The 25,380-nt window shown below is 43.8% G+C and overlaps 1 protein-coding gene across 1 annotated transcript; it reads right to left on the reverse strand.

Annotated features, from left to right (window-relative positions):
- Nucleotides 1-408: 408 nt before the first annotated feature.
- Pnliprp1 (pancreatic lipase related protein 1) lies at nt 409-15,266 on the reverse strand. Its single transcript, XM_004647544.1, has 12 exons — nt 15,218-15,266; nt 14,517-14,671; nt 13,928-14,053; nt 12,712-12,846; nt 11,572-11,680; nt 9,896-10,015; nt 9,673-9,792; nt 8,099-8,217; nt 7,158-7,287; nt 4,644-4,752; nt 3,211-3,378; nt 409-490 (listed from the first exon to the last, which is right to left on the reverse strand). Exons 1-12 carry the CDS (start codon nt 15,264-15,266, stop codon nt 409-411), a joined length of 1,422 nt encoding a protein of 473 aa, XP_004647601.1.
- Between the last annotated feature and the right edge of the window lie 10,114 nt (nt 15,267-25,380).

The following is a 25,380-nucleotide window of genomic DNA, read 5'->3' on the forward strand; positions in this document are numbered from 1 at the left end:
CCTTTCCTTGGTCCAGCACCACCCTCCAGTGAGATAGGGAGGAGTGAGACCGCAGGGTCAAGGCCTGGCCCTCCATCCTGACGGGCACACGAAATCACTCTGGGAGTCGGGGCCGCTAACTCTGCCTGTTTGTGCCTCAGTTTCTTACTGTAAGATGAGCGATGGGGGCGGAATTTCACTGAGGTCCAAAACCACTTATTCTTTCCTTCTGCTGTGAACTTCCATACCCTGAGAAAAAGACAACCCAGTGAGCCCTGGTCCAGGAAAGCTGGGGAAAAGTGGTGTGTGACTAAAAACCCAGGGGTACAGCAGTGCTCAGGACATTTTTAATTGTTTAGTTTCCAAATGTCAATGCCGAGGCAGACACTGAGCCAATAGATGCAGCAGAGGACTTTATTGGTGTTCTGATCACACTCTGTTTGGACTTTCACAGGGCATGAGGGTGAGCAAAGTGTCTTCTCTCACAGTGTCTTCGCTGCAGAAGTTGTATCTGTGGAGAAAAGCAAATGCTTGGCAAGTGTTTGGGTGATCTGAGGTTGCCAACAGAGGTTAATCTGCTGTCCAATTTTCAAGGGACAAGAAGCCACCAGGGCTCTGGATTCAACCAGTTGCTAGAGAACTGGGGACTTGGCTTCCAGTCTGAGGGGACAGCTGGGTGCCAGGCCAGTGTCTTCTCTTGCTGTCGAGGGGCCCCCTTGCCAGGTCCTGTGCACGCGGCTGGTTGCTCTCCTTTCAGTCTTTCTTGGGACCCAACAGAAGGAAATGCTGAGTGCTTGGTAGTGACAGGCAGCTTTGCTAACTGATGCCCTTGTATGAGCTTCATGCTCTCCACAGGCATGTGAGAAGGTCTTCATTAGTCCTGCCTCTTAGCGGAGGACATAGGCAGAGAGACTGTCAGTCAGAAGAGGAAGAAGGGAGCTGCAAATGCACGTGCACCTGAGGCCATGGTCCATGTTTTCTGTGGTGGGGTCACATGCAAACCTCCCTTGACCCTATCTTTCAGATCTGCAGTCAGGGGCCCTGGGTTTTCCCCACATGTCCTAAGGCTCTGCCACCTTCCCTCTGTGAAATAGGCCTGTTGCTTAATGCCCTTAGCATCTGTAGAGCAGATGCCTGGAATTCAACTTCCCATAACAATGTAGATATAAACAGTGGTTATTATGGCTATTCAAAAACGGTGGGCTTTTCTCTCGACCTTACCGGCTTTGAGCTCTGAGGGTTCTCCCAGTTTTCCGTATTTTACCTCTTCTTTGGAATTACTTTGTTCTTCCTAGAATCCTGACCTAGTATTTTCCCTGTGCCCTGCACCCCGCCACCCTGTCATCAGGCAGCCTGGCCTCCTCTGCCCCATACATCCCTGCACCTGCTGCCTCTGACCTCCAGGGCTTCTCCCTCATCAAGGCCTCCTTTGGGCATTCTCTGCTCCTGCCTTCTCTGTGGGCCACTTATGCTGAGCTCTTTATTTTACTATGTGACCTTGGGATGCCCCATCACCTGTTCTTGGAAGGAGAAAATCATTCTGATTTTTCTCAGCAGCTAAATTATAAACTCCTAGACAGCAGGCTCTGTGTTCATACCCTTACTGTTTGCCAGGCAGAGGACAGGTACTCAATGAAGTCATTTGAGAGGAACAATAATGATGGATATTTAAGAAGTTCTTGGGGAAATGAGGAAGGGGAGGACTACATGTGTCTTTTGATCTGTGTCACCAGAAAGAATTCTGACCAGCAAGTTCCTGAGCAGCAGTCAAAATCCCAGGAAGGGGGTTAAAACATCTGAGGGGAGGCAAAAAGAGATTGGACCAAAGAAAATGATATTCTTTGACTTTGTGATGATTAGTTTTTAAAATGTTGCTGGTTATTTTTATAGTGACAAAATATCTGAATAATTCAACTAATTGAGTTTTTCTTTTTAATTCTTCAGGCTAGTTTGTGATCTATGAAGCTGGTTTTGGCTTTCCAATATTTTGAATAGTTTAACATTTGACATCTTGCTACTCTTAAGAAAGATTCTCAATGGAGTGGTGGCCAGGGGAGGTGACACTCAGCTACTGGCTATTTGGGTGGTAGCTGCTGGGCTCAGAGCCTTGGAAGTGGTTTCCACTTCATCTATTCCATTTCTAGAAAGTTTAGAAAGTCTGGACTTTTCCTTCAAAACCTGAAAGGTGCCATGCTCTGGCTTTTTTGTCTGCTTCTTACCTGTGAGAGCTCTTTTCCAGGGAAAAACTCTCATTTTCAAGAGTCTCAGAGTGTTTCCCTCTTTGTGCAATTTTAGCCCCACAGGCCCAGGGACACTGCCCCATGGACCCCTGGAACTGCTGTGAGGGCTTGTGTTCTGGCAGCAGAGGCCTTGGTTGTGCCTGGAGCCTGCCTGAGGCTGTCCACTGGCCAGGACTGCGCTTCTCTGAGCTGTCCTTTAGCTACAATGACACCTGATTGCACTGACCACCTGGCTGGACGGCCTCTCTATCCTTCTACGTGGTGGAGATAGGGAAAATGGCAAAGGGCTATCCAGCTTGGTGACACATGTGTTAGCTCTGTGCTGCTCTGCCACCCCTCTCCTCACCTGGGAGAGCGACCGTCCTAGGGTGGCCTTATCTAGTTCCTAAACTTCAATACTCAATGCCCAGACCCTCTGCCCACAGAGTCACATGAGAAATGTCCTGCTGACTGGACTTGGCATTGAACTTTGCTCTGTTCTCCTCAAGTCACTACCCAGACCCCTCTCCAGGTGTCGCCCTTTTCTGTTCAAGCCCTGTCCTAGCTCAGACCCAAAACAAAGGAGGCCATGGGTCAGGATGAAGATCCCACGGTATTGCCACCTCAGCACTCTCTTGTCCTATGTCAAAGCTTTTACCTTTTCTTGAAGCTGATTTGGTTTTCTTCCATCTCTTCTGAAATGTCCCTACTCACTCCCCTTCAAAATGTAGCTCTTCTCTAGCACATACTTAACCTTTTACCCTTCAGAAGTCATTTCTGCATTTCTTGTTTATCTGTCCTTGAACATTAGGCCCTATTTTCTGCATCCCCACGGCAGTCCTGAGAAGTCCAGTATCGTACACCTACAGCAAAGCTGTCTGCCTCCTGCCAGCTGGGTGTTTGCCTGGGGCCAAGGCACATTTCATGGCTTAGCTGCCTTTCTGGACTGAGTCCCCATTACAGGCATGAACCTGTGCAGACACGCAGGGACACAGCTGACAAAGCCACTTACACTGTCTGGCTGTCGCCCTTCTGCACCGTGATCTTGGCTGCGCCCACTCTGGGGAAAGTCGGGTTCACCACGTTGTTGTTCCACAGAAACTTGACTTTCTCAATCATCCCAACATCCAGCTCCGCATCAAACTCCTTAGAGTGGTTGGAGCCTGGCTGCATGATTCCCCTGGAGACAAAAAAGTGCAGATATTTTTCGTCATGGAAGTTCATCGAATGACCAGACCAGGCTCCATATCTCTCTTCCACCTTAGATTAATAAAAGTCATGGTACTGAGATGCATACCTGGAATCCCAGCAATTGGGAGACTGAGGCAGGAGGATTTTTTTCTTTTTGAGACAGTGCCTCACTCTGCAGCTCAGGCTGGCCTTGAGCTCACTTTGTAGCCCAGACTGCTCTCCAACTTGCAACAGTCCTCCGGCCTCAGCCTCCCTAGTGCTGGGACTACAGGCTTGCACCACCACACTGAGGCAAGAGGATTGCTGAGTCCTGCTGGGTAATTTAGCAAGACTCTATCTCAGAATCAAAGTTTTAGAAAAGGACTGGAGAAAGACCTCAGTGTGAAGACTCAGAATTCAGTCTACAGTAGTGCAAAAACAAAAGCAAAAGCAAAAACAAGTCCTTTCTCAATTTACTTGTCAAATAAAAGAAATGGAAAAGACAGCTGTATGCCCATAGCCCAAAACATTATTTAAGGGTTTGTTACGAGTTAAGTGTCCATTCAAGATTACGCATGGAGGTCTTGATTCCCAGTATACTAGTGTTAGGAGGTGGGGCTTAGAGCTAGGGTTATTCTCATGTCAGCTGCATGGATTTTTAGGTGACCGCTTAGTTGGAGGAAGTAGGTCACTGGACATAGCTTTGGAAGAGCATATGCCTTTCCCTGCCCGGCCTCTCCGCCTGGATCTCTGAAGCTGCCTGTGCCTCCTGCTGCCCTGGGGTGGCTGCTTTGTTCCATCAGCCCCTTCCAGCATGCTGTTTCTGCCTGGGACCATGGACCAAGACCTCTGAATGGATGACGGGCCAAAACATTCCGTCCTTAGGCTGTCCCATTCACAGGAAACTGACCAGGGCAGGATTGTTCTTCAAACTCAAACTAATCCTCTTCAAAAACTCTTATAGAAAATTATATAATTCTTTCATATTACTTTTTTCTAGAATATTTATTTGTATAGTAAAAGGTTAAACACTTAACATGTTATTGTGCTCATCAGAAGAACAGGATAACTGGGGCACATTAGACTTTTTAAAATCTGATCTACTGAGGAAGAGAGAACTAAATGGTTGGGTTTAGATTAGATAAAAGTTATTGCTAAAATTCTGAAATGACTTCAGTATATACATAATTAAGTACCCTTTAATGAGAAATAAACAACATGGCTTGAAAGCCATGGATATCAGAATATGAGACATACCACTGAAGTAGAAGTTACCTGAAGATGTCATGTTGGCGAGTGTTTCCTTTATTTCCAAACAAAGCCACTTTAACCAGACCGGTGACCATTTTTCCAGACAGCGTTATGGAAATTCCATATCTCCAGCCTGCACAGAGCATAGAAGAGTTCAGTTTATGCATGCTCCTGATGGGTGACCCTACTCCAAGATTCCTGTCCTTCCCCTCACATGAAAGCATTCAAATATGAGAAATTCCGCTTATCCATTCACACTTCAGATTCAGTCTGAGGGCGAAACACACAAACAGTAGCAGCCCACTGTACACCTGAGCTGCCTGGTAAGGGTGCCGCTGGCCGCAGTGGCCACTTACATTTAAATTCCAAACAAATAAAATTAAACACTTAGTGTCTCAGACTTTCTGGCCACATTTCCAGTGTTCAAATGTCATGTGGATGAGTGGTTTCTGGAGGTTACAGGGCAGAAGATGCCCGTCATTGCATAAAGCTCTGCAGGACACTCTGCTCCGGAGTGGCAGTGCTGTGAACTAAGGCGAGAGACTGCTGGCTCCAGTGTGCGTCCAGGAAGGTCTCACAGGTGTGCCGTCTGTAGACCACCCTGCGGCCAGGGTCTGTATCTCATCTCTGTGTCCCCAGGGCTCCAGGAAGGCAGCAGCACAGCGCAGGTACTCATACTGTTGTCACCCAGAGAGCTGTCCTGGTGCCTGTGTGAATAATCCCTGCCCAAATACCTATGTGTAAATGATATCCATAGAGCCACTGATTTACACACACATAATTACTTATATAATATATACACACAAACATTGTAGCACACACTCGGTGCATGCACACTCAGAAAGAATCATATACAATCATGCGTACACTCACACGCACATAGCTGCACACCTTTGCCTAATTCCTTATCTTCTTTTTTATCCTCAGAGACATTGTCCCTGTTCTTCCCTCTGGTCAGGGCCAAGTCCTTTGTCACACAGTGTGAAGGCAGCAGCTGCCAATCCCTATGCACTTGTAGCTGCTCACGTTCCTTTTGCTGAATTATAAATGTTACGAGTAGAGTATCCTTGTCATCCCTGCATCTACAGTGCCTGGTTGCCTGAGTCTGTGCCTCATAAATAAATGTGGGTTGAAGAATAAATACATAGCTTTTGAATGTTTACTTTGTTGTTGTTAAAATATGGCTAAGTACTTCAGGCATCACTACATCGGTGGATGGATTGATTAACCAACGTCTTCTTATGAAAAATTATATATATACATTCATATATATTTATAGTGATGGAAATGCTGTTTCTTGATGCTGGATGGAGTTACACATCTATTTGGTTGTCAAAACTCATAGAACTATACACTAAAAAGGATGAATTTTCTGCATATAAATTATACCTCAATAAACTTGACTTTAAAAGCCATAAGAGACGTGCATTATTTTTATATATGTGTATATAAACACTCGGCCTTCGTTTTGCAGAGGAGCACCTGGTGGAACTGCTGGAGGCGAGTAGCTGCAGAGAGCTTTATCTGTACCTTATGTCCTGGGTCATTCTCTGTGGTTTGGAGGGAGAGCACCCCTCCCGGACTCCTACCCCATTCTGCTGGCTTCTGCGATGTGTAGACATGCAAGAAGGCGGGGGTGGGCTCTGCTCAAACACTTTTCTCTTGTTGTTGGAATGAAACACCTGACACCCAATATTAGCTTATTTAGCTCATAGTTTGTGGAGGTTTCAGTCCATGCGTGGCTGGCTCCAAGGCAGAGTGGCACATGGCAGAGGGCAGCAGTTCATGGTGGTGGAAAACAACAAAGAACAAAGGAAGGAGCAGTGCCTGTGGCAGCTAGCAAACCTCTCTCCTTCCTTTATATTGTATTCAGGCTGTCTGCCCCAAGGCAGGGGTAGTGCTCACAGCCATAATCCCAGCATTGGATCAGGAACTAATCACAAACTCTAGAAGCCACCCCAATGACTGCATGAGGCCTTGGGGGGACAACTAGGCACAACCCGTAACAGGCTCCTTAAGGGCTACAGTCCTAGAAAGATTGAGTATCAAATGAATTTGCTAAATGAAAAAGCGGCTCTGTAGACACAATATTTTAAAGAAAAGGAACAATGAACTATAGAATGGTAAAAATCCAGGCTAAGTGGCCACAAAGCCATGCCAGTTGCCCTAATCCTGTTGATCATACTGTTCACTTTTTCTCATTTCATGGCATAGAAATAAAATGAAGAAAATGTACGTTGTTTCTAAATCCTCAGCTGAGTCATAGATGGCGAGGAGGTTTGGGTGGATGTGCCTTTTTCTAAGATGATCATAACGTGTCCTCAAACACTTTGGGCTGGTGGCAAGCCTGTGTGTGTGTGTGTGTGTGTGTGTGTGTGTAAAACGGGATTTTTTTTTTTTTTGTGGAACTCAGGCCCTTGCGCTTTCCAGGGAAGTGCTTATTCTACTGAGCCATCTTCCCGGCCCCAAGCCTTTCATTTGTAATGGAAACTATATTTTCTTTGCTGGGGGCAAGTAAGTAGTCAAAGCACAACTTACGTGCAAAACTCTTGGCATCTCCTGTGTTCAAGAAGAATTTCTGCTGCTGTTCACGTGTCCTGCCCGCAAACTTGTCAGCATAGTGACCCATCTGGGGGCACCCTTGCTCTGGGCAGGGGAAGCACTTGTCCTAGTGAGAGGGGACAGACATAGATGTAGGGCAAACCTGTCTTCTTGCAACCAGCACACCAGGGGGGCTGACCCTCAACTTTGCTACAGCCCAGCTTCCTCATTTGTAACAGGAAAGGGGTTGGAACACAGGAATTCTAAATTGTCTTCCACTCCTGGCTGTGATGCACACATAGTAGACAGGTGTCAGGAGCTTTACAGTGTGTGGATACCTTTGGCCCCAGTTAAATCAAGTACACTTTCCACGTAGTGATGTGCTGCTCAGCGGTTAGCAACCTGTTCTATGGGACAGAAAGCCCTGATTCTGGCGTGTAAGTGTCTGTGCCATGAAGGCTTCCTCCCTGGAGTGTTTGCAGTGACCAACATGATATATGGATATCATCATTTATATCACAGATGTGAGCCAGGGTGAGCATTTCTCCTAGCTCTTCCTTCGACATCCACATAGACCACAGCGCCTGCATTTCCCTCCCTCTGGATGACTTTTTTTTTCCTCTCACACATTTTTCTGGGCTTCTTCTGGCCTTGCCAGAACCACACATTCCTGTTCCTTCTAACATCTTGGAAGACATTCAAGATCATGTGACCTGCTCCTTAATTCCTCAGAGTTTTCCTCTTTCATGAGACTCATCTGCTCTAGAATTTTTGCCTTCTCCTGCCTAAATTTTACTTTTCACCTCCACTTCACTGGACAATGAACTCCGAGGGGCAGTGGAAGGCACCCACTGCAAAACCTCTACAAATCCCAAGCATGGCAGGACCACAGTTCCATAGTACTCGGTCCCTGTGGCTCCTGCAGGACCATAGCTTACCGACTCAAAGTCCTTGTAGGAAGCACAGGGGTACGCAGTGAACCCACTGGGGTTGAGGATGCTGTCCAAGTAGTACTTGTAGCTTCTCAGATGGTTGCAGGCCACAAAGTCCCGGGTTCCTAGGGAAAATAAAGGAAGAAATCTGCACAGGTGGTGGGGGACAGGCTGTGACAGCTTCTATGCCCTTGTCTGTAGGAGGGGTGGTTCCAAAGTGGAGCCATATTTTTAAAAAAATTAAGATAACTTTAAAAATTCAGTTACAACAATGATATTGAACATGTAGCAGATTCTTTGCATGTGCCATGAATGTTTTGATCCCTTTCTATGCATTGCCATGTAATCCTCTCCTTTTCCAGGAGGTGGTGCCTAGCATTCCTAGTTATGGGGTTAGCTATAGATCACGCCCTCCTATTTACGGTTGACAGTTAGTAGGCAGGAGAGTTTAAGGAAATCTAGGCCTATCTGAGCAACACTCTCATCTTATCTTGCTCCTCACAACATTCTTTGGCTCTTTGTAACTTATGCCAAATGACAGATGTTACCACACACCTTCCAGACCTGGCCTGAACCTACTTGGCCATGACCGATGGAGAGATCAAGCTACTGTTTATCTACGCAAATCCTTGTAAGGATGGAAAAGGTAAAACACAGATGTTGCCATCCTTAATATTTGCTTTGAGGACATCTATGCTATTTTGATCAAGTCCAGTACAAATCTGTACTCATTAGATTTTATTAGATTCTGGTGAATTTTAACTTGTATAGTGCTGTATGACAGTTTTAGCTGGAGATTACTTTTGGTCATTGTCCTTTTTCCCTTTAGTATTGGGGATTTAGCACAGGACCTTGACACTGACTAAGCCCTTAGCTCCATTTTTACTTTTTGAATTTTAGGACAGGGTCTAGTTATGTTGCCCAGGTTGGGTTCAAGCCTGTGGCCTTCCCACCTCAGTCTCCCAGAGTGCTGTCTTTGTTCTTTTGACCTCATCAGATGCATAGGCAGAGCTGTATCCAAAGGATACTCCTGATTACTAGGCACACTTCATCAGTCACAGTCTCCACCCTGGTCCTACTGTGGTGGCTCCTCATTTCTATTCCAGGTAGTACAAATGGTTTTTCCATGGAAGTCATTGGGAATATTCTCATTTTGGCTACTGAACCGAAGCTGATTCTATAAGTTTGAGCCATATTACTGACTTCCAAGGAGTATCTGCCAGAAAGTTCTCCAAGGTAGAGTCAGAACATTTGTTCTTATGGTATTTCCTTTCTCTGTTGGCCAGTCACCAGTTAATTGTTGCAGTTACAGCTTTAAGCAACAGCATTGCAATTCTTTGTTCCTTATATATCCCAGAATACACAGCACAATATCTTAAGAAAATAGAAAATCAGTAGTACTGCCATATAATAATTATTTAACTATATTTTCAGAAATAGTGTCCAGAAAGGAAAACTATAATTTTAAATGCAGTGTGTGTTTTCATTATTAACATCTACCCTGACAAGTGTGTGACATCCCAGGCAAGGGATGTCGTCTCAGATACTGCTCCTACCCCTGCCTCCTACCACGGCTTTACCTGACCAGATGCCATCCAGGTCCACGATCTGTGACAAGACATTCTTCTTACAGCCTGGCATGCTCTGTCCTCCATTGGGGAAGAAGTCAAGGTGACCCACCAGTTGGCTTGTTCCAAAACCTGAGGTATTTGTGATAGCAATACATTTTTATTTTTCACTATAAGCTTCTCCCAGATAAAACACAATCCCACAGGATCACAGCTAGAGCACTGTGGGACTCACCCAAGAAGGGGATCAAGGGAGCTGCATCTGTGTGAATGACGTCAACAAAGTCAGCATCTGAAGGATCAAGTCGAACCTCTTCCGGAGCGCCCTCAAAACTCGCTTCTACAGGATCTAGCCCTAACGGAGAAAGATGGTCAGCAGCGGGCAACAGAAGTCCTGTGGCGTTGGTGCCCCAAGGCCCTAGGTGCCCATTTGCTTTGGTTGTGCATCACCCAACTCAAGGGTCCCATGCTCTGGAATGGCGCAGTGCCATGATGCCAGGGACCCAGTATGGGGACATAAAGTCTCAGTGTTGTTCATCACAAGAGGGTTCTGGTGGCATGCATACAGGGGGAAGCTGAGCAAAGAAACTCAGATTTTATTTCAGCAAGGATTTCTTTCCAAATCAGTCTTCCATTTACTTTCATGTTGGCAATAGTCACACTTTTCTTTATTTTATCCCAGTGAAGAATACAGATTATTGGGCTAAGTCCTTTGGCTCCTAATCCCTATTCAGCTACTTTCTGAATAAACTGTTTGATCTGGAATAGGACTTTCAACCTTTTTGTGCCCCAGTTTCTGCATTTTACAAAGGTAGCAAATAATACCATCTACTTTATACAGTTGTTATAGATGGAATAAGTTAATATATAGCACTGAGCACAGTACTTGACATATAGGCATGACTGTAAGTAAAGTATTAGTTGTACTACTTCTTTTTGGCCATATTTCCTTCTTGTCTGGGAGCCTGGGTTTCTTAATGTTTGGCTACAGGAGCTAAAAAGATGCAAACTAAACATAGCAATCTACTGATCATCGGAGGAAGATTTCTTATACAGGCCCAGTTGATTGAGCCAGAGAGCAGCCAACACGGGTCTGAATCTCGCTCAGTTCCACCAGTGACAGTGGTGAGACCTTGGACAAATGACTTGCTTTCCTGAGCTTTGTCTTCAGTCCTGAGAAGTAAGAAGTGTGAGGCATTTTGTACTGTATGTAGGATGATCACTTATAATTTAGGCTTATTATAATATAACAGCATTCATATATAACATAGGTAGATTTGGCTATTATCTTTGTAATAACTCAGTGGTTTTGCTTAGTTTGAAGGAGCTGTGGCAAAGATGGTGGCTGGGAAAGTAAGAAACACAGCTGTCAGCTTTTACTCGGTCTTTGATTTCAGGGGGATGGAGGAAAACAATGATGATGTAGTGCCCATTAAAGTTACAGTGGAGAGTATATTGGATCAGAGAGATAGCTCAGCAGTCTAAAGTGCCTGCTTAGGCAAGCTTAGGCAGGCGCAGCGGACCGCGATTTTATTCCTGGCACCATATGCCATGCCAGCCCTGTCCTCAGGGTGGGCTGAGCCAGGCAAAAAATAAAAAAATAAAAATAAAATAAAGCTATACATTGCCATGTTGCTACTCGCTTTGCTATGCATTTTCCTGGGTGTACATGCTGCTGGGTGACCGACATTACCAGAAAACTTGGACCTAGAGAGGAGGGACCAGGATGGAAGCAAAAGCATCCAAGGAGAATTGAGACAGCACCTTCCTTGCCTCAGTGATGCTTGGGTGCCTCTCTGGGGCTAAGATGTTCCATGCAGGCTGCACCCAGCCCTGCAACAACCAAGAGCGAATGGTCCCCTTCAGGGCAGCTCTAAGCTGCTCTAAGCCCCACAAGACCTGGGGCCTTACCAGTAATCCTGCCCAGGCCTGGAGTCCTGCTCCCCGCCACTCCAGCCACATGGGCTCCCAGGCTGTGGCCAATGAGGTGGACTTTGGAAGGTGAGTAGCTGTAGTTTGTCTGGAAAGGAGAGACTGACATTGTTGTGCTCTGGTTTTTCTAACATTGTATCATTTCCTCTGCTGGAAACCCTCTCTACCCCCACACCAGCCTCAAGCCCTAAATCATTACAAGAGCTCCAGAGCTTCTAATACTAAAACCCTATTTTTTTTTTCTAGACTCCTCTCTAGTCAAAACCTTTGAATATGTCTGATTTTTCACCACTGGGCCTGGTTTGTACCCATCCTGTCCATCATCTGCTCATCTAACATTAAGAGAAACTCCTGTTAGCTCTCCACTTGAATGTCTTTTCTCGAGGAAACTTCCATGATACACCCAACACACACACACACACACACACACACACACACACACACATCTGGAGTAGGCCCGCTAGGTGCTTCCATAAAGCCTGGAACCTCCATCACAATTGTAATAGATGACACTCTACTGTCAACACAAATCTTCCCTGCAAGCCCTGGGGGCCTGTGGTCTCACCTATCCTTTTCTCCTCCCTCATACCCCTGAAACTGAGCTTCAACAGTATTGTGTCAACAATGCAAATAAAGCTAGGACCTGTGTGTGCATGTTGGTCCCAGAGATAGTCACACAAATGCACCTCACATTTATATATAGGCCTCTTATACAAAAACCATGGTTCTTGGGGCCAAGGATATAGCTCAGTGGCACAATGCCTGCCTGGCAAGTGTGAGGTCATGGGTTTGATTCTTGGGACGCAAAAAGAGCAAAGCAAAACAAAAAAACTTCGTGTTTTTTGGTTCTGTAGAGGTGTGGATGTAGTTGGAACCAACTGGTTTTTTGGGGGCCCATTAGCTATAAGATAGACCTTTACCTGGCATAGAAAATAGCCACAAGGAATTATTAAGATACCTGCTAGAATGACTTAAAGGATTAACTAAAAAGGACAAAATGAAGAAACACATGAAATGATTATGGCAGAGAAAAATCCCCCAACACCAATAGGACTCACATTCACAGTCCAGCACACCTAGCAATGTGTCACTCTCAGGTTGCCCCAGCAACTGACTCACCAAGAGGATGCTGAGCATCTGGGCCACCTGGGCGCCCACCACCCGCATGTTGTTGGCAGCCTGCGCGTAGGTGGTTTGGGAGCCCTTCTTCCAGTCCACACAGATGCAGTTCACCTCCTCCACCTCAAACATGGCCTGGCGTCGGGGAGATACTGGGTGAAGTTATCAGGAAGCGTGGAAATCCCTTCCCGTTAGCACAGAGACGGCCCCTTCTCCTTTCTAGCTGAGTACTCAGATGGCCTAGACTCTTAGGGAATCCTGGGATCCCATGGGTGTTACCCTGTGGGGCAATGCTCAGGAAGGCTGATTCCATTCCCTGGCTAGCTCAAAGATCAATAGAAAGCTCGCTACTCTCTGGTTTCTTCAACCAAATTTGGTGAGACTGCTCAGTTTTGTCCTACAGACAGACATGATCCAATAAGGAAAACCTCAGGTGCGGTCTTGCTGATGGCCATGTCTAAATGACTTTGTGAATCTACCCCAGAGTGTCCTTTGTGTGTGTGTGTGTGTGTGTGTGTGTGTGCGTGTGCATATGTGTGCCCATGCACATGTGCACAGATGTTCATTGTGTGCCTGTGTCACTGTGTACACCAGTGCATGCAGGCATGTGTACAGCTACATGTTCTGCCACCTTGACTATGACACTTAGTTCCAATGTCACATCCTGTGCAATTGTTGGACTTTGTGTTCTTTCACTTGTGTCATCCAGTCAATTTCAGCTCTCCATATTTCAAATAAGTTGGTTTCAGGCACTCATCTCAGACTCTCAGGAATGTGGGAAAGTTCTGGGTGAAAAGAAGGTAATCCTTCATTTGTAGAAATACAAAGGACCCTCACTGAAAACAGAAGCAGAAGCACCGAGTTTTAATTTTTTTTTAATTTTTTTTGTTATGGGGGATGAACGCAGGACCCTGTGCTTGCCAGGCAAGCGCTTAGTCTACTGAGCTACCTCCCTAGCCCCTGAGTCTTAATTTAACCAGAAAGGAGGTAGTGAAAGTACTTGTTCATACTGTGAATGCTGCTGCTTCTAGATGCGGATATAACCCAGAAATATGAAAAAGAATTTTCATGGGATCTAGGGTAAGGATTTCTTGTTGTCAGACTCCTGTGCTGTGATTGAGTAAAGTGAACTGGGGCAGGGTGGGGGAGGGGAAGTGACTGCAGTCAGCAGGACAGCTGCAGGGGTTGGAGCACATGTCTGTCACCCAACTATTACCTTGCACATGTCTGTCACCCAGCTCTCATCTCCCTTGTCTATGAAGCCGTGGATGATGAACCGGGTCTTCCTGGTTATTTGAAAATTTGATGCCTCAACTGTTGATGGATCAGAGAGGTGGAGAATCTGTGAAAACACACAGTGCCGCATATTTTGGTAATCTGGCCCACAAGCCCATCTCTCCCCTTGCCTGTCTCTGCTTGTCCCAGTGCATAGGCCTTTCCCAGCTTAGGACAAAGCCACCTCAGGCATGAAGCCACCAATCTCCCTTTTCCTGCTCCATCTTCAGGTGAATTTTACCTGTCTCCACTGGGTCTGGGCTGTGGCTTACAGGCTTACCTTCCCGATGGGCACTATTAGACAGTAAATCCTTTGCCCAGACTGGAAGCACACAGCCAGCTAACATTCCAGCAGCTATGAACCATTCACCCACCTCAGCCAGTACTCACAGAGCATCTAAGTCGCCCAAATCTGGCAGAGCCAGGAGAGCAGCTGGAGGCATGGAATGGAGACTGAGCGCGGTGGAGGAACTAGGGCACAGATCAGGAATGCACGGCCTGTTGTGACCTAGTCCCGTGGACAGTCTCACCTGAAAGCTGTTTGGGTTTTCATTGGTATAGAGCAAGAAGCGAGTGTTGATCTTCTCAGGGCTCCAGGGGAGAATTTTCAGGGGCCTGATTGCAGTCCCAGCCCATGGCTCGGTGTCAGAAAAGCACCCCAGGTCACCATAGCAAGCTTCTTTCCCTAAAGACAAAGGATGGATCTTGTTAAGCATTAGTTCCTGAGCTGGCTCCCTTTTGCTACCTTCGAAGATTCTGCAGACAGTAGATGCATCGTGTCTCCTCCTCTTCTTGCCCTTAGTACTCACCGACTTGCCTGGCCCAGTTCCATGGAATTCTACCAAGATGCTAATGGTGCCTTCATTTAGAACTGCCATGGAAACTTCAGTGTTCTGAGCTCCCCACAAGCTCTTCTGATACCCTTATTTGACTAATGTGATAATGGGCACTTATAAGCCGGTATCCCAACCAAGGGAAGGTGTTTAATGCATTCCCCAGAAAATTCTGGCCTCAGTTCCCCTAGAGAATGAAAGCATGGGGTTGTTGGCACTGACCCCCCAAAGCAAGTCCCATTCAAGCCTGCCAGGTTGAGTGTTAGTCCCACCTGCCTTTGCCAGGAAGCTGGAGCTGTGTGGAGCTGCCAGAAGCCCTGCCACAGCCAGCGCTCTCTTTGGCCAGTGCCAAGGGCTTGGTTCACACTCCTCTTGGGAGAAGAGAAGGTGTTTCTTACCTTGGGCTGCTCCCAGCAGGAAAAGTGTGATTGTCCAGAACAACAGCATCTATAATAAATCCAAACATTCTCAACCTCAGAGTGTTTCCAGATTACTGAGCAAAGACTCGCACATTCTGCATGGTTTGCCTGGACTCTACTTCTCAGCTGGTGGCAAACAGAATCAAGAAGTGGCTTACCTTGTCTGAGGATCCAGGCACTCCCTGCCACTGGGTCCCCCAGCAAATGTTCTTTATATTCTAGCCTTATCATTTTGACACTATTTTAAGAAAGCAGTGAGTGATGAGAGCACGTTATGTGTAGTTAATATTTTAATCTGCACAAATACACAGAACAAGATTAGGAATGATGGGCAAATCTTCCCACAAGTCTGGAAAGATGAAAGAAGCCTTGATTAAAAGGGGGAGAAAGGTCACTTGCTTGGCATGCATGCATCTGTGTGATGACTCGGAAGCTCTGGGAGCCCAGAAGCTCAACCACTTCTCTGCTTTCATCACCAAATACCATAGTTTACACACCTCCATAAAGATGGAGTAGCACACCTAATAATTGAAGGTAGTTGCTTTCATTCATATCTGCTAGAAATGTCCCTAACTGGGTGAAAGTAAAGGGAAGCATCTGCTCAAGAAAGTCTTCTCAGTAGACACACCTATAATCCCAGCTACAGTAGAGCTCGGAGGAGGAGGATCCTAAGTCTGAGGCCAGCCGGGGCCACTTACTGAGCCCGTCAGAAAATAAAAATAGAAAAAGTTGCGGCTGTAGCTCAGTGGTACAGTGCCTCTGGGCTGTATTGCCAGTACCTAAAAACAAAACAAAAGCAAAAATAGTCACCCTCTCTGTCTCTCTTCCTCTCCATCACTCTCCTCTTTGCCCGCTGCTAGTGCACCACCAGCACTGGGGACATGAGCTTGGAGGTGCACTGTGCTCAGAAGTTCTCACCATTACCTCTCTCATGGTCATCATTATTACCAAGTCAGTTGTGTGTCACTATGCAGTGACCCAATGCAAAACACAATGGCGTAACACAACAACAGTCATGCTATCTCAGTATAATTGGGACAGATGGGTTCAGGAGCCCCATCAGACGTCCTCCACACCTCCAGTGAATGCCCCAGATCTTCCTAAGGTTGTACACCCGCCAGACAGACTAGGCTCTGAGGATGTTGTGATTTACCTGCAGATCAGTGTGCCTGTGAGCAGCTGGCCAGTTCACACAGGAGTGATAAGCCTTCTCAAAGCAAATGTGTTGGTCCCCTTCTGGCTCCAAGTGAAACGTGTCCCACCATCAAATTCCTCCCTCTTGACTAACCACATCCTTGGGTGTGGGTCTCAGGGCTTTCCTGCTTAGAACATGGAAAGGACTTCCCTGGGGTATTGGAGAATAGTGGCTGAGAGTCTCTGAGGCCTAACAAGAAAAAGCAGATGTCCAAGCACTTTGTGTACACTACTTGATTCAAAATTGGCAGCAATCACACCAGGTAGGTTCTATTATTTCTTTACAGATGTGGAAACTGAGGCAAAGAGAGAAAGACACATTTCCCTACAGCAGGGCTCCCTAACCCCTGGGCTAATGGGTCCACAGCTTGTTAGGACTCAGGCTGCAGAGCAGGAGGTGTGTGGAGGGCCAGTTCGCACACTTTCATCTGTGTTTACAGCTTCTCATCTGCTTGCTGTCAGACTGTCAGTGGCCTCGGATTCTCATAGGAGCAGGAACTCTCTTGCGAACTGGATATGTGAGGCATCAAGTTTGTTCTCCTTATGAGAAGTTAATGCCTGATGATCTGAGGTGGAGCTGAGGCTGTGCAGCTGGTGCTAGGGAGTGACTGCAAATATAGATTAACTTTAGCAGAGAAGTTTGACTACATAAAGATCATAATAAATCAGTGGCTTACAGACTCATACCAAAATATCCTATCAGTGAGTAACACTTAAGCTGCATCTAGTGGCAGGCTTTATAGTGGTTAAAAACCAAAAGCAAACAACCTCCCCCAACCCCCAAACTGGTGTACTTCATTGTACAGCGCCGTCTGGTGGCAGAAGTTAAGTGAGACTCTGAGGCTTGGTCTGCTTGGCTCACTCAGTATTTTACTTACTACTTCTGTCTCTCTTTCCTCCATTCTTTATCACAGTTTTGATACGCTTCCAAGCTAGCCCTACCAAAAAATGAGTAAAAACAAGCATCACTGGGTATGGTGATAGCTAACTGGTAGTCAGTTTCTCATACCCAGCTGAATTAAATGAGCATGGTGCTGGGTGTGGGAGGCCCACCTGAGGATTGTTGCCAGAGGCACAAAAGATGGAATAGAAGCTGCTAAAATACTGTTTGAAGTTGTTGGAGCTGTTGGAAGCTGCTGGTTCTCTTGGGCTGTTCTGCTGGAGGACTTGTCATGCTAGCTTTCCCAATGAACTTTGGAGGAGCTTTGGTCCTCCTCTTGAGCACTGAATCCTGGCTCTGGGGAGAAGATGGTGCACTTGTCAGCCCTATGAAGTTTTTGCATTGGCTTTCCTGATGGGAACTCAGCTTTCCTCATCTCTACAGGAGCTCTAGACTTCACTGTTGCTGAGGACGGCTGTGTTTCCTTTGGGGGAGCTCTGGTGCTTACCTTGAGCGGTGCTTCCCAGCTCCAGTCCAGACCCCTCAGGTCTTTGGCACAGATCCTTCTTCCTGCTGGCATAGACCTCCTAGATTCCACCACTGACTTTTGGTCCTTTCCAGCACAGATCCACGAAGTGGGCCTGCATGAGACTTTGTTGTGGGTTCCGGGCCTCCAGCTGGACTTGTGGGAGGCATTTTATGAGCTCTAGGTTTTCATTTGGACTCCTTCAGGGTATCAGGAGTCAAGCCCTTGACTGGAGTCTTTAGTATTTAGTGTGTGGATGGATTTCCTGCACTTGTATGTGATTCTTGGGTGACTCCTTATAAGCTAATATTATAAAACATGTCCTGTACTATACTGGTCGCCTTGAAAAATCCCCAAACCATGACACCGGAGAACTTCTCTGAAAAGTCACATCCCAATAATGAGAACAGAATGCTGCTAACAAAACAGAGAGCTGCATTCAGAAGAAAATACCAGGACCTCTATTTTAAATTGCCGGTTTAGGGCTGGCAAGATAGATCAGCAGACTAAGTGCCTGCTTAGGCAAGCGCGGGGGCTGGGGTTTGATCACCAGCACCACACGCCTTCTGGCCCTACCCCCAGGCGCACTGAGCCATGGAGACCGGGTGTGGTGGTGCACATCTGTAATCCTGGTGCTGGGGAGGCTGGAAACAGGAGGATCACTAGGAGTCTGAACTGCATAGTGAGACCCTGTGCCAAATACATATAAAGGAATGAATGAATAAATAAATTATGGGTCATTACATAGCTGACTCACATTCTTCAGTTGCACTCTGTATAGTATACGATAACTGGTTACCTAATGAAGCCATAAATCTCCTTTGCTATACAGAGACCAAGCACCAAGACTTTGGATTCTTTTAAAAATATGAACACAATGAAAAGAAGCAATTACTGAAGGCCACTGATTTATCAGCTGTGTCTGTACTCGGTGCTTTGTTCCTAGTGGTAACTGCGTTGCTAAAGCGAAGAGCCCTTTACTGTTGGTGAAGAGTTGATCTTGCCTGCTTTAAGGACATTTGTTGCAGACTTCTAGAAGCTATGTAATAAATGGTGACAACATTCCTCTTTTGGGTAGCACCATAATTACATGAGTTGATCAAGCTACAGAGGATACAGTAAGGTACAGTTTTGGGGATGGCTAATGAGTAGCCACAGCATGCATTCAAGATTGAAGAGTCTAATGATGTTGACAACAAGATAACAATGTTTGCTTTTGTGCAATATAGTCTTCAGGAAGATGCACAAGAGGACATGTTATTTTGTTGTCCCCTACATCATCTTTGCAGAGCTATCCAAATCCTTAAATGACTACACATCAAGAAAAGTGAGTTGGTTTATTTTGTCAGTATGAGCACAGATGGATCAGCTGCTGAGACGGGATGGCTTTCTGGTGTACTGTTTGGGTCAAAGAGGTTGTTTCTGAATGGTAGACACTGAATTGTGCATTTACAGGAAAAGTACTGGCTAGCCACCAAATGTCACCTCCACTTAATAACAGTTTTCAGGGCATGATTAAAATTATAACTCCATTAAAATGCAGGCCATTAGCTCAAGTCTGTTCTATAAGTCTAAGAGGAAATGGACACAGAGCACACGTATCTTCTTTTAGAAACAAGTGGGATGACTTTCTAAAGATGGATTCCTGTCCAGAGTCTTTGAGCAACAAGAACTGCTGCCGTTATTTCTTTTAGAAAAAGAGTTGTCACCAGCAGCACATTTCAGTGACCCAAAATGTGGCCCAAATCTTGCTTAATTGTGCAAACATATTCAGCCTACTCAATGAAGTCAATTTGTGGCTCTAGAGGAGAAAGACAATTGTGTTGCAGTTGGCTGGTAAAGGGAATGCATTCAGTGCCCAAATAGAAATTTGAAGGTAATGAGTGAATTTGAATTTTAATTCAAATCACGAACACAGATTTCAAAAGAGACAGAGCTAGTCTTCTTCCTCCCAGCAGGTACATAATGACCTAGCTCAGTCTTTAAAAGAATTCGAGCATTACTTTCCAATCACAAAAGACCTCTGAACTGAGAAGGACTAGTTAGATCCTCCACCCATTTGTCAATTAGCCAAGTGAATCAGTTTTGTCCATGCTAGATTGACTGCTTGACATGGCAAATGGTGGCAGCCTGAAAAGTATATCTGAGGGTGAAGAGATAGCTCGGCAATCTAAGTGCTTGCCTGGCAAGCGCAAAGACCTGGGTTTGACCCCTGGTTCCACATTCTGTGCCAGCCCTGGAACCCCAGGCACACTGTGCTGGCCACCAAAACCAGGCATAGTAGCACATGCCTGTAATTCCAGCACTGGGGAGGCTGAGACAGGAGGATAAGTCTGAGCTACATAGCGAGACCCTGTAACAAATAAATAAATAAATAACTAGATATTTTTAAAAAAGTATATTTGAGACCAGTTCAAATCTACGTATGTTCTAGATTAAAGTCAAGGTGAATATCTTGAGAATTCCACAAAAGCACTGAAAATGCTGTTTCCATTTCCAACATCCTGTTTGTGTGAAGCAGTGTTTTCCACAGCACAGTACAGGTACGACTGTCTCCCATCAGCCCCAGATGGGACCGACCAATTGTAGGACAATGAGCTCAGGACCCCTACTGATTCTATATTATGATGAGTTGTATAATTATTTCATTACGTGTCATAATGTACTGATAATAGAAATAAAGTGCACAGTAACTGTAAAGTGTTGGCATAACCCTAAAACACCCCTTCACACTGTCTGTTTTTTTTTTTAAAAATGTAATTTATTTATTTATTTTGGCGGAACCAGGGATTGAACTCAGGCCTTTGCACTTGCCAGGGAAGTGCTTATTCCACTGAGCCATCTCCCTGGCCCCACACTGTCTGTTGAAAGTCATCTTACACAACTCCAAACCCTGTTGCCAAAAGGTTTGGGGACCACTGGTGTACAAAATCACACAACCAATGGGTGAAGAGATGGGACTTGGATCCAGGATACATGGAATGTAAAGAGGAGCTGCTGAATTTTCAATCTCTTATTATGCAGAGCAAGTAATCAATAGGATTTGTTGAGTTTCAGCTACACAGACTAGGGGAGATACGTTGAATAAGTCAAAGTAGGAAATGGATTTCCCTGTTTAATCCTTAAGTTCTTGCTTTCCATTTAATTGTGTTATACCTTTCAATTTTTATTTCTTTTGAGTTCTTACACTAGGGAGACTATATGATATTTACACATGTAAGTTGGTTTATTCCACTAATGAGTATATCTTCAAGTTGCATCCACTTATATATGAGGGCTTCAAGTTTATCATTCTTTTTTTTTTTAAACATTCTTTTTTTATTTTTATTTATTTGAGAGAGAGAGAGAGAGAGAGAGAGAGAGAGAGTGTGGTGTGTGTGTGGCCAGCTCAGCCCACCAGGGGGCGGGGCTGGCTGGCATGTGGTGCTGGGGGATTGAACCGCGGTCCCTGATGCCTTGCCAAGCTTGTTCCAAGTAGGTGCCTTAGACCACTGAGCCATCTCTCCAGCCCCTTATCATTCTTTATACCTGAGTAATATTCCATTGTATAAAAGCACTACATCTTTTGGAGAAAAGCTAGGAAACATGGCAGGGGCATAACCATACATTTATATACACAAGATGGTTAAGGCAATGATCCTGAGAATCTCCATCAGGTTTTTGAAACTAGCAGTTAATTGGTAGGATTCTTGCCCTGACTAACTATATATGCTGATACTTGTGAACTAAGCAACTGCACCAAGGATAGCAATGTGTAATGCTAGGGCCATGCTTGGAATGCCTGTCATTCTAGTCTTCTAAATACATACTGCTTGTCATGTCATATCAATTACTACTATACTGTCTCTCAAGTAAATGTTTGTTTAAAAAAAGGGTAATAAATGAAAACAAGAGACAAGAAAAAAATGTCCTAGGACTGTTCTGCTACAATGTTGTATATGGTTAGATCTCTAAATTTCTGTGTAAAAATGTGTAATCGTTTATTTCTATTTTATTTTATTTTTTCACATTCTATAGGGATTTAAAGTTTAGCATATCAATGATTGTTGGAAAATACCTGTTCCATGTTATGTCTAAGGCATTTGATATTCAGATAAATAGTGATGTTAAACTCAACTGCCTATGTTATAATAATATCATTAAGCTTCTCTTCTGGAGGGTTAACAACTTGAGTTTGTAAATCAAAAAATTAGAGAAAAAGAAGGGCTACAAGGATAGCCAACATTTTGGCCTTAGCCTTTCAAGGTCAGTGAGGACTTAGGACATAAGAGAACCTGTACTATAACATCTTGTAACTCAGGGGTGTCCCAAATTTTCTGATCAAGGAGATTATGGAACCACAGAGGAAAGTGATCAATGATGTAGAATGTGCCTAAGGAGAGTCATCTAGAGAGAAAACATTCTCTCAGGTTTTTATCAGAGAGCAAATTGGTCAAGCAATGGCCATGACTCATCCAGATGGCTGACACTGACAAAAGATCTACAACCTGCTGCACAGAGTTTCAGGGTAAACCTGAAAAAAAAAAAACCCTGAGGTGATTTGACTGACCTTGTCAGATACAAAAGTTACATTTTTTTGTATAGGTCTTGCTTTATCTTGGTCTTAACCATCCAGCAGAAAAGTATAAACATGAGGTATAAAAAGTAAAGCCATATTAATATGCTGAGCTGTAAAAGGCTCAAGTCAACAACTTCTGACACTGCCAGTTCTGCTGATAGCCCCCTACTATTATGAAGTACTAGAATATATTGGATTATTTTGCTGAATTCATGAACCTACAATATTTGAATGGCAATGAAATAACCATCTCTGACAAAAACTAAACAAAAAAGGGGTAAATAAATGAAGGACCATTTTCTACTGAGCTATCTTCCTGGCTCTGAAGGACCATTTTGTAGTGAAAAAATATACATCTGTATATACGAAATAGTAAAGATAGATATACAGCTACTTTCTTTTAGTTCAATGAGAGGAAAGATTTGTACTAAAAGTGTTTAGACAAGATATCATGTCTGCATCTTGTACTGTGAATAACTACTACAAAGACAACAATATGCAATGTACTAATTATTGTAATTGTCCTACTAACCTGTTTTGAAACTGTCTTATTGGTATTTCTTTCTCAATAAAATTAATTAAAAAAGTGAAAATAGATTTTTTCCTAAAGTCAATTGGGCCCTTGCCATTGGTATGGTTTTTCTAGTGTGCAAATTTAAGCTTTGGAGTCAGTTTACGTGGTCTTGGAAGGGGATAGAGCCTTTTATAGTTATTTGGTGACATCAAAGGCATTGATAGTTTTCTTTGACATTGCAATGCTTAATGCAGTAAAAGACTTGTAAGGGTGTAATGGCAGATAGGTAGAGAGAATGATGAGTTTATTGGCATTTTTCCATGATGCTCCATGAATTTCAGGTATAAGAAACCTAAAGAGGCACATTTGTAAAAGATATATATTTTTGCAATTTAATTTAATTTAATTCAATTTTGAAGAGTGAAAACAAATAGTGGAAACGAAGACAAAAACAGGGTAACATACAACAATAGATACATTACAGATTTTCAAAACAAGAATAGCAAATTAACAATGGTTGTTATATATTTTTATTGTCAAATCTGTTATGTATTTTATTTTTTATTTAAGAATCTTTCAACTTTTATTTCTAGGATACATTCATCTGGAACCTTTTTGTTTCTTTGCAATTTGCCCCCTAAGAGAAATGAATACAATAAAAATATAATCCAACTACTAGCAATGTTTAATGTTTTTAACCAGAAAAGAATCTAAAATCTCTGGTGTGATAATATAGGACCCTTTTTAAAAATATAAACTTCATACCAGAAATCAAGCCAGATTATTCTTTTTCTTTAAAAATATAATTTTCCTTCTTTACTCTTCTATGTAAATCTTATAATCAACCACTTAGTTCTAAAGTCTATATTTAAGTCAGCAATTTGTAAGACCATAAGCAGGAAGGGTGGGGAGATAGCTCAGTAGAATAAGCGCTTGCTTGGCAAGTGCAAGGTCCTGAGTTCAATCCCTGGTTCTGAAAAAAAAAAAGGGATCTTTTTCTTGCTTTGTATGCTGTCTTGTATTGAATCAACTAATAATTAATAATTTCAGAAGTCTTTAAAAATGACATATCACAGGATGGTAGTGAGATTATTCAAAATATACTGATAATAAGAAAAAAATTAGCAAACTGAAACCTAAATTATATTTCATTCTGTTTATGAAATTAGAAAATGTATACAAAACACTTTTGTGAAGTGTAAAGTTCTAATGGAAAACACTTTAAACTCTGCTTTGACTGGAAAAGCTGCTAACCAGGATAGAACGATGGGATCATGAAGCCTCTATGAACTCCACTTAGTTTTTTTTCCTGTAAACTATGTAGGGGGTCATAAACTACAGAGGTTGGGGTATGGGTACAAAGATATCTCTCCAAGATTTAATCACAGTGTCATGACTGTTTTTCTTAACTGATAATCAAGGCCAAGGAGTACAGGAATAGTTCTCTTTAGGTCAATGCTTTGTCAGGTCACCTATCCTACTTCTGACTAGCTCCTCAATGCAGAGCTCTGCTATTAATACATTTTAGAATAGTACTTCAAAGCCCTATAAATATGGGACTGGTTCCTTTAGATAGATAACAAAAAACAAAACAAAACAAAACATAGAGAAGAACATACCTCAACCATAGAGTGGATTCCTCTTATCTCCAAATAAACAGCACTGTCTGTAACATCTTGGGGTAGTTTGTGGAACACAGGAAGCTACACAAAGGACTAAAAAGTTTGGTAACAAATACAGTCCCAAAGGGGACTTTCTTCTTGTTTGCTAGAATGTAAAATAGATGTAAGAAAAGGCTTCTTTGCATATTACTTTAACAAAACTAGACAGGCCTGTGAAGACAAATCCAGCAATGAAGGGCTATAGACTTGGTCGTATGTACTTGGACAGGGTTGACCAAGAGAAAGTTGTCTTGATTATATATTTAAAATGACACATAATAATTGTATATGTTCCTGGGATAGAGTGTGATATTTCAGTGCTTAAGTCTAATGTGTTGGGACCATAGCAGGGTATACGGGATATCCATTTCCTCAAACATTCGTGCTTTTGTGTTAGGAAAATTGAAAATCTTCTCTATTTCAAAATACATGAATAATTATTGTCACCATAGGTACCCTGTAGAATAATGGAAGTTAGGTAGCCGTTTCTGTGCCTGTCAATCATCCTCTGTTCCCCAATCTGCAATCATTCTAGCTTTTGGTAACCACTTTTCTAATCTCTGCTTCTTTGAGTTTTATTATTTTTCTAGCTTCCACATATAAGGGACATCATTCAGTATTTGTCCTTCTGAGCCTGATTTATTTCATTCAATGTGATGTCCTGCAAGCTCATCTTTGCTGTCTGAAATGACAGGATTTCTTTTTTATGAATAAATACTATTGTATAATATCTACATTTCCATCTATGTATCTTTTCTCCCCTGTATTTTAGGGCAGGGTCTACAGGGTGTTCATTGTCTTATAACTAG

Source organism: Octodon degus, unplaced genomic scaffold, assembly GCF_000260255.1.
Source record: "Octodon degus isolate 3935 unplaced genomic scaffold, OctDeg1.0 scaffold00311, whole genome shotgun sequence".
In the NCBI taxonomy this organism is placed as follows: domain Eukaryota; kingdom Metazoa; phylum Chordata; class Mammalia; order Rodentia; family Octodontidae; genus Octodon; species Octodon degus.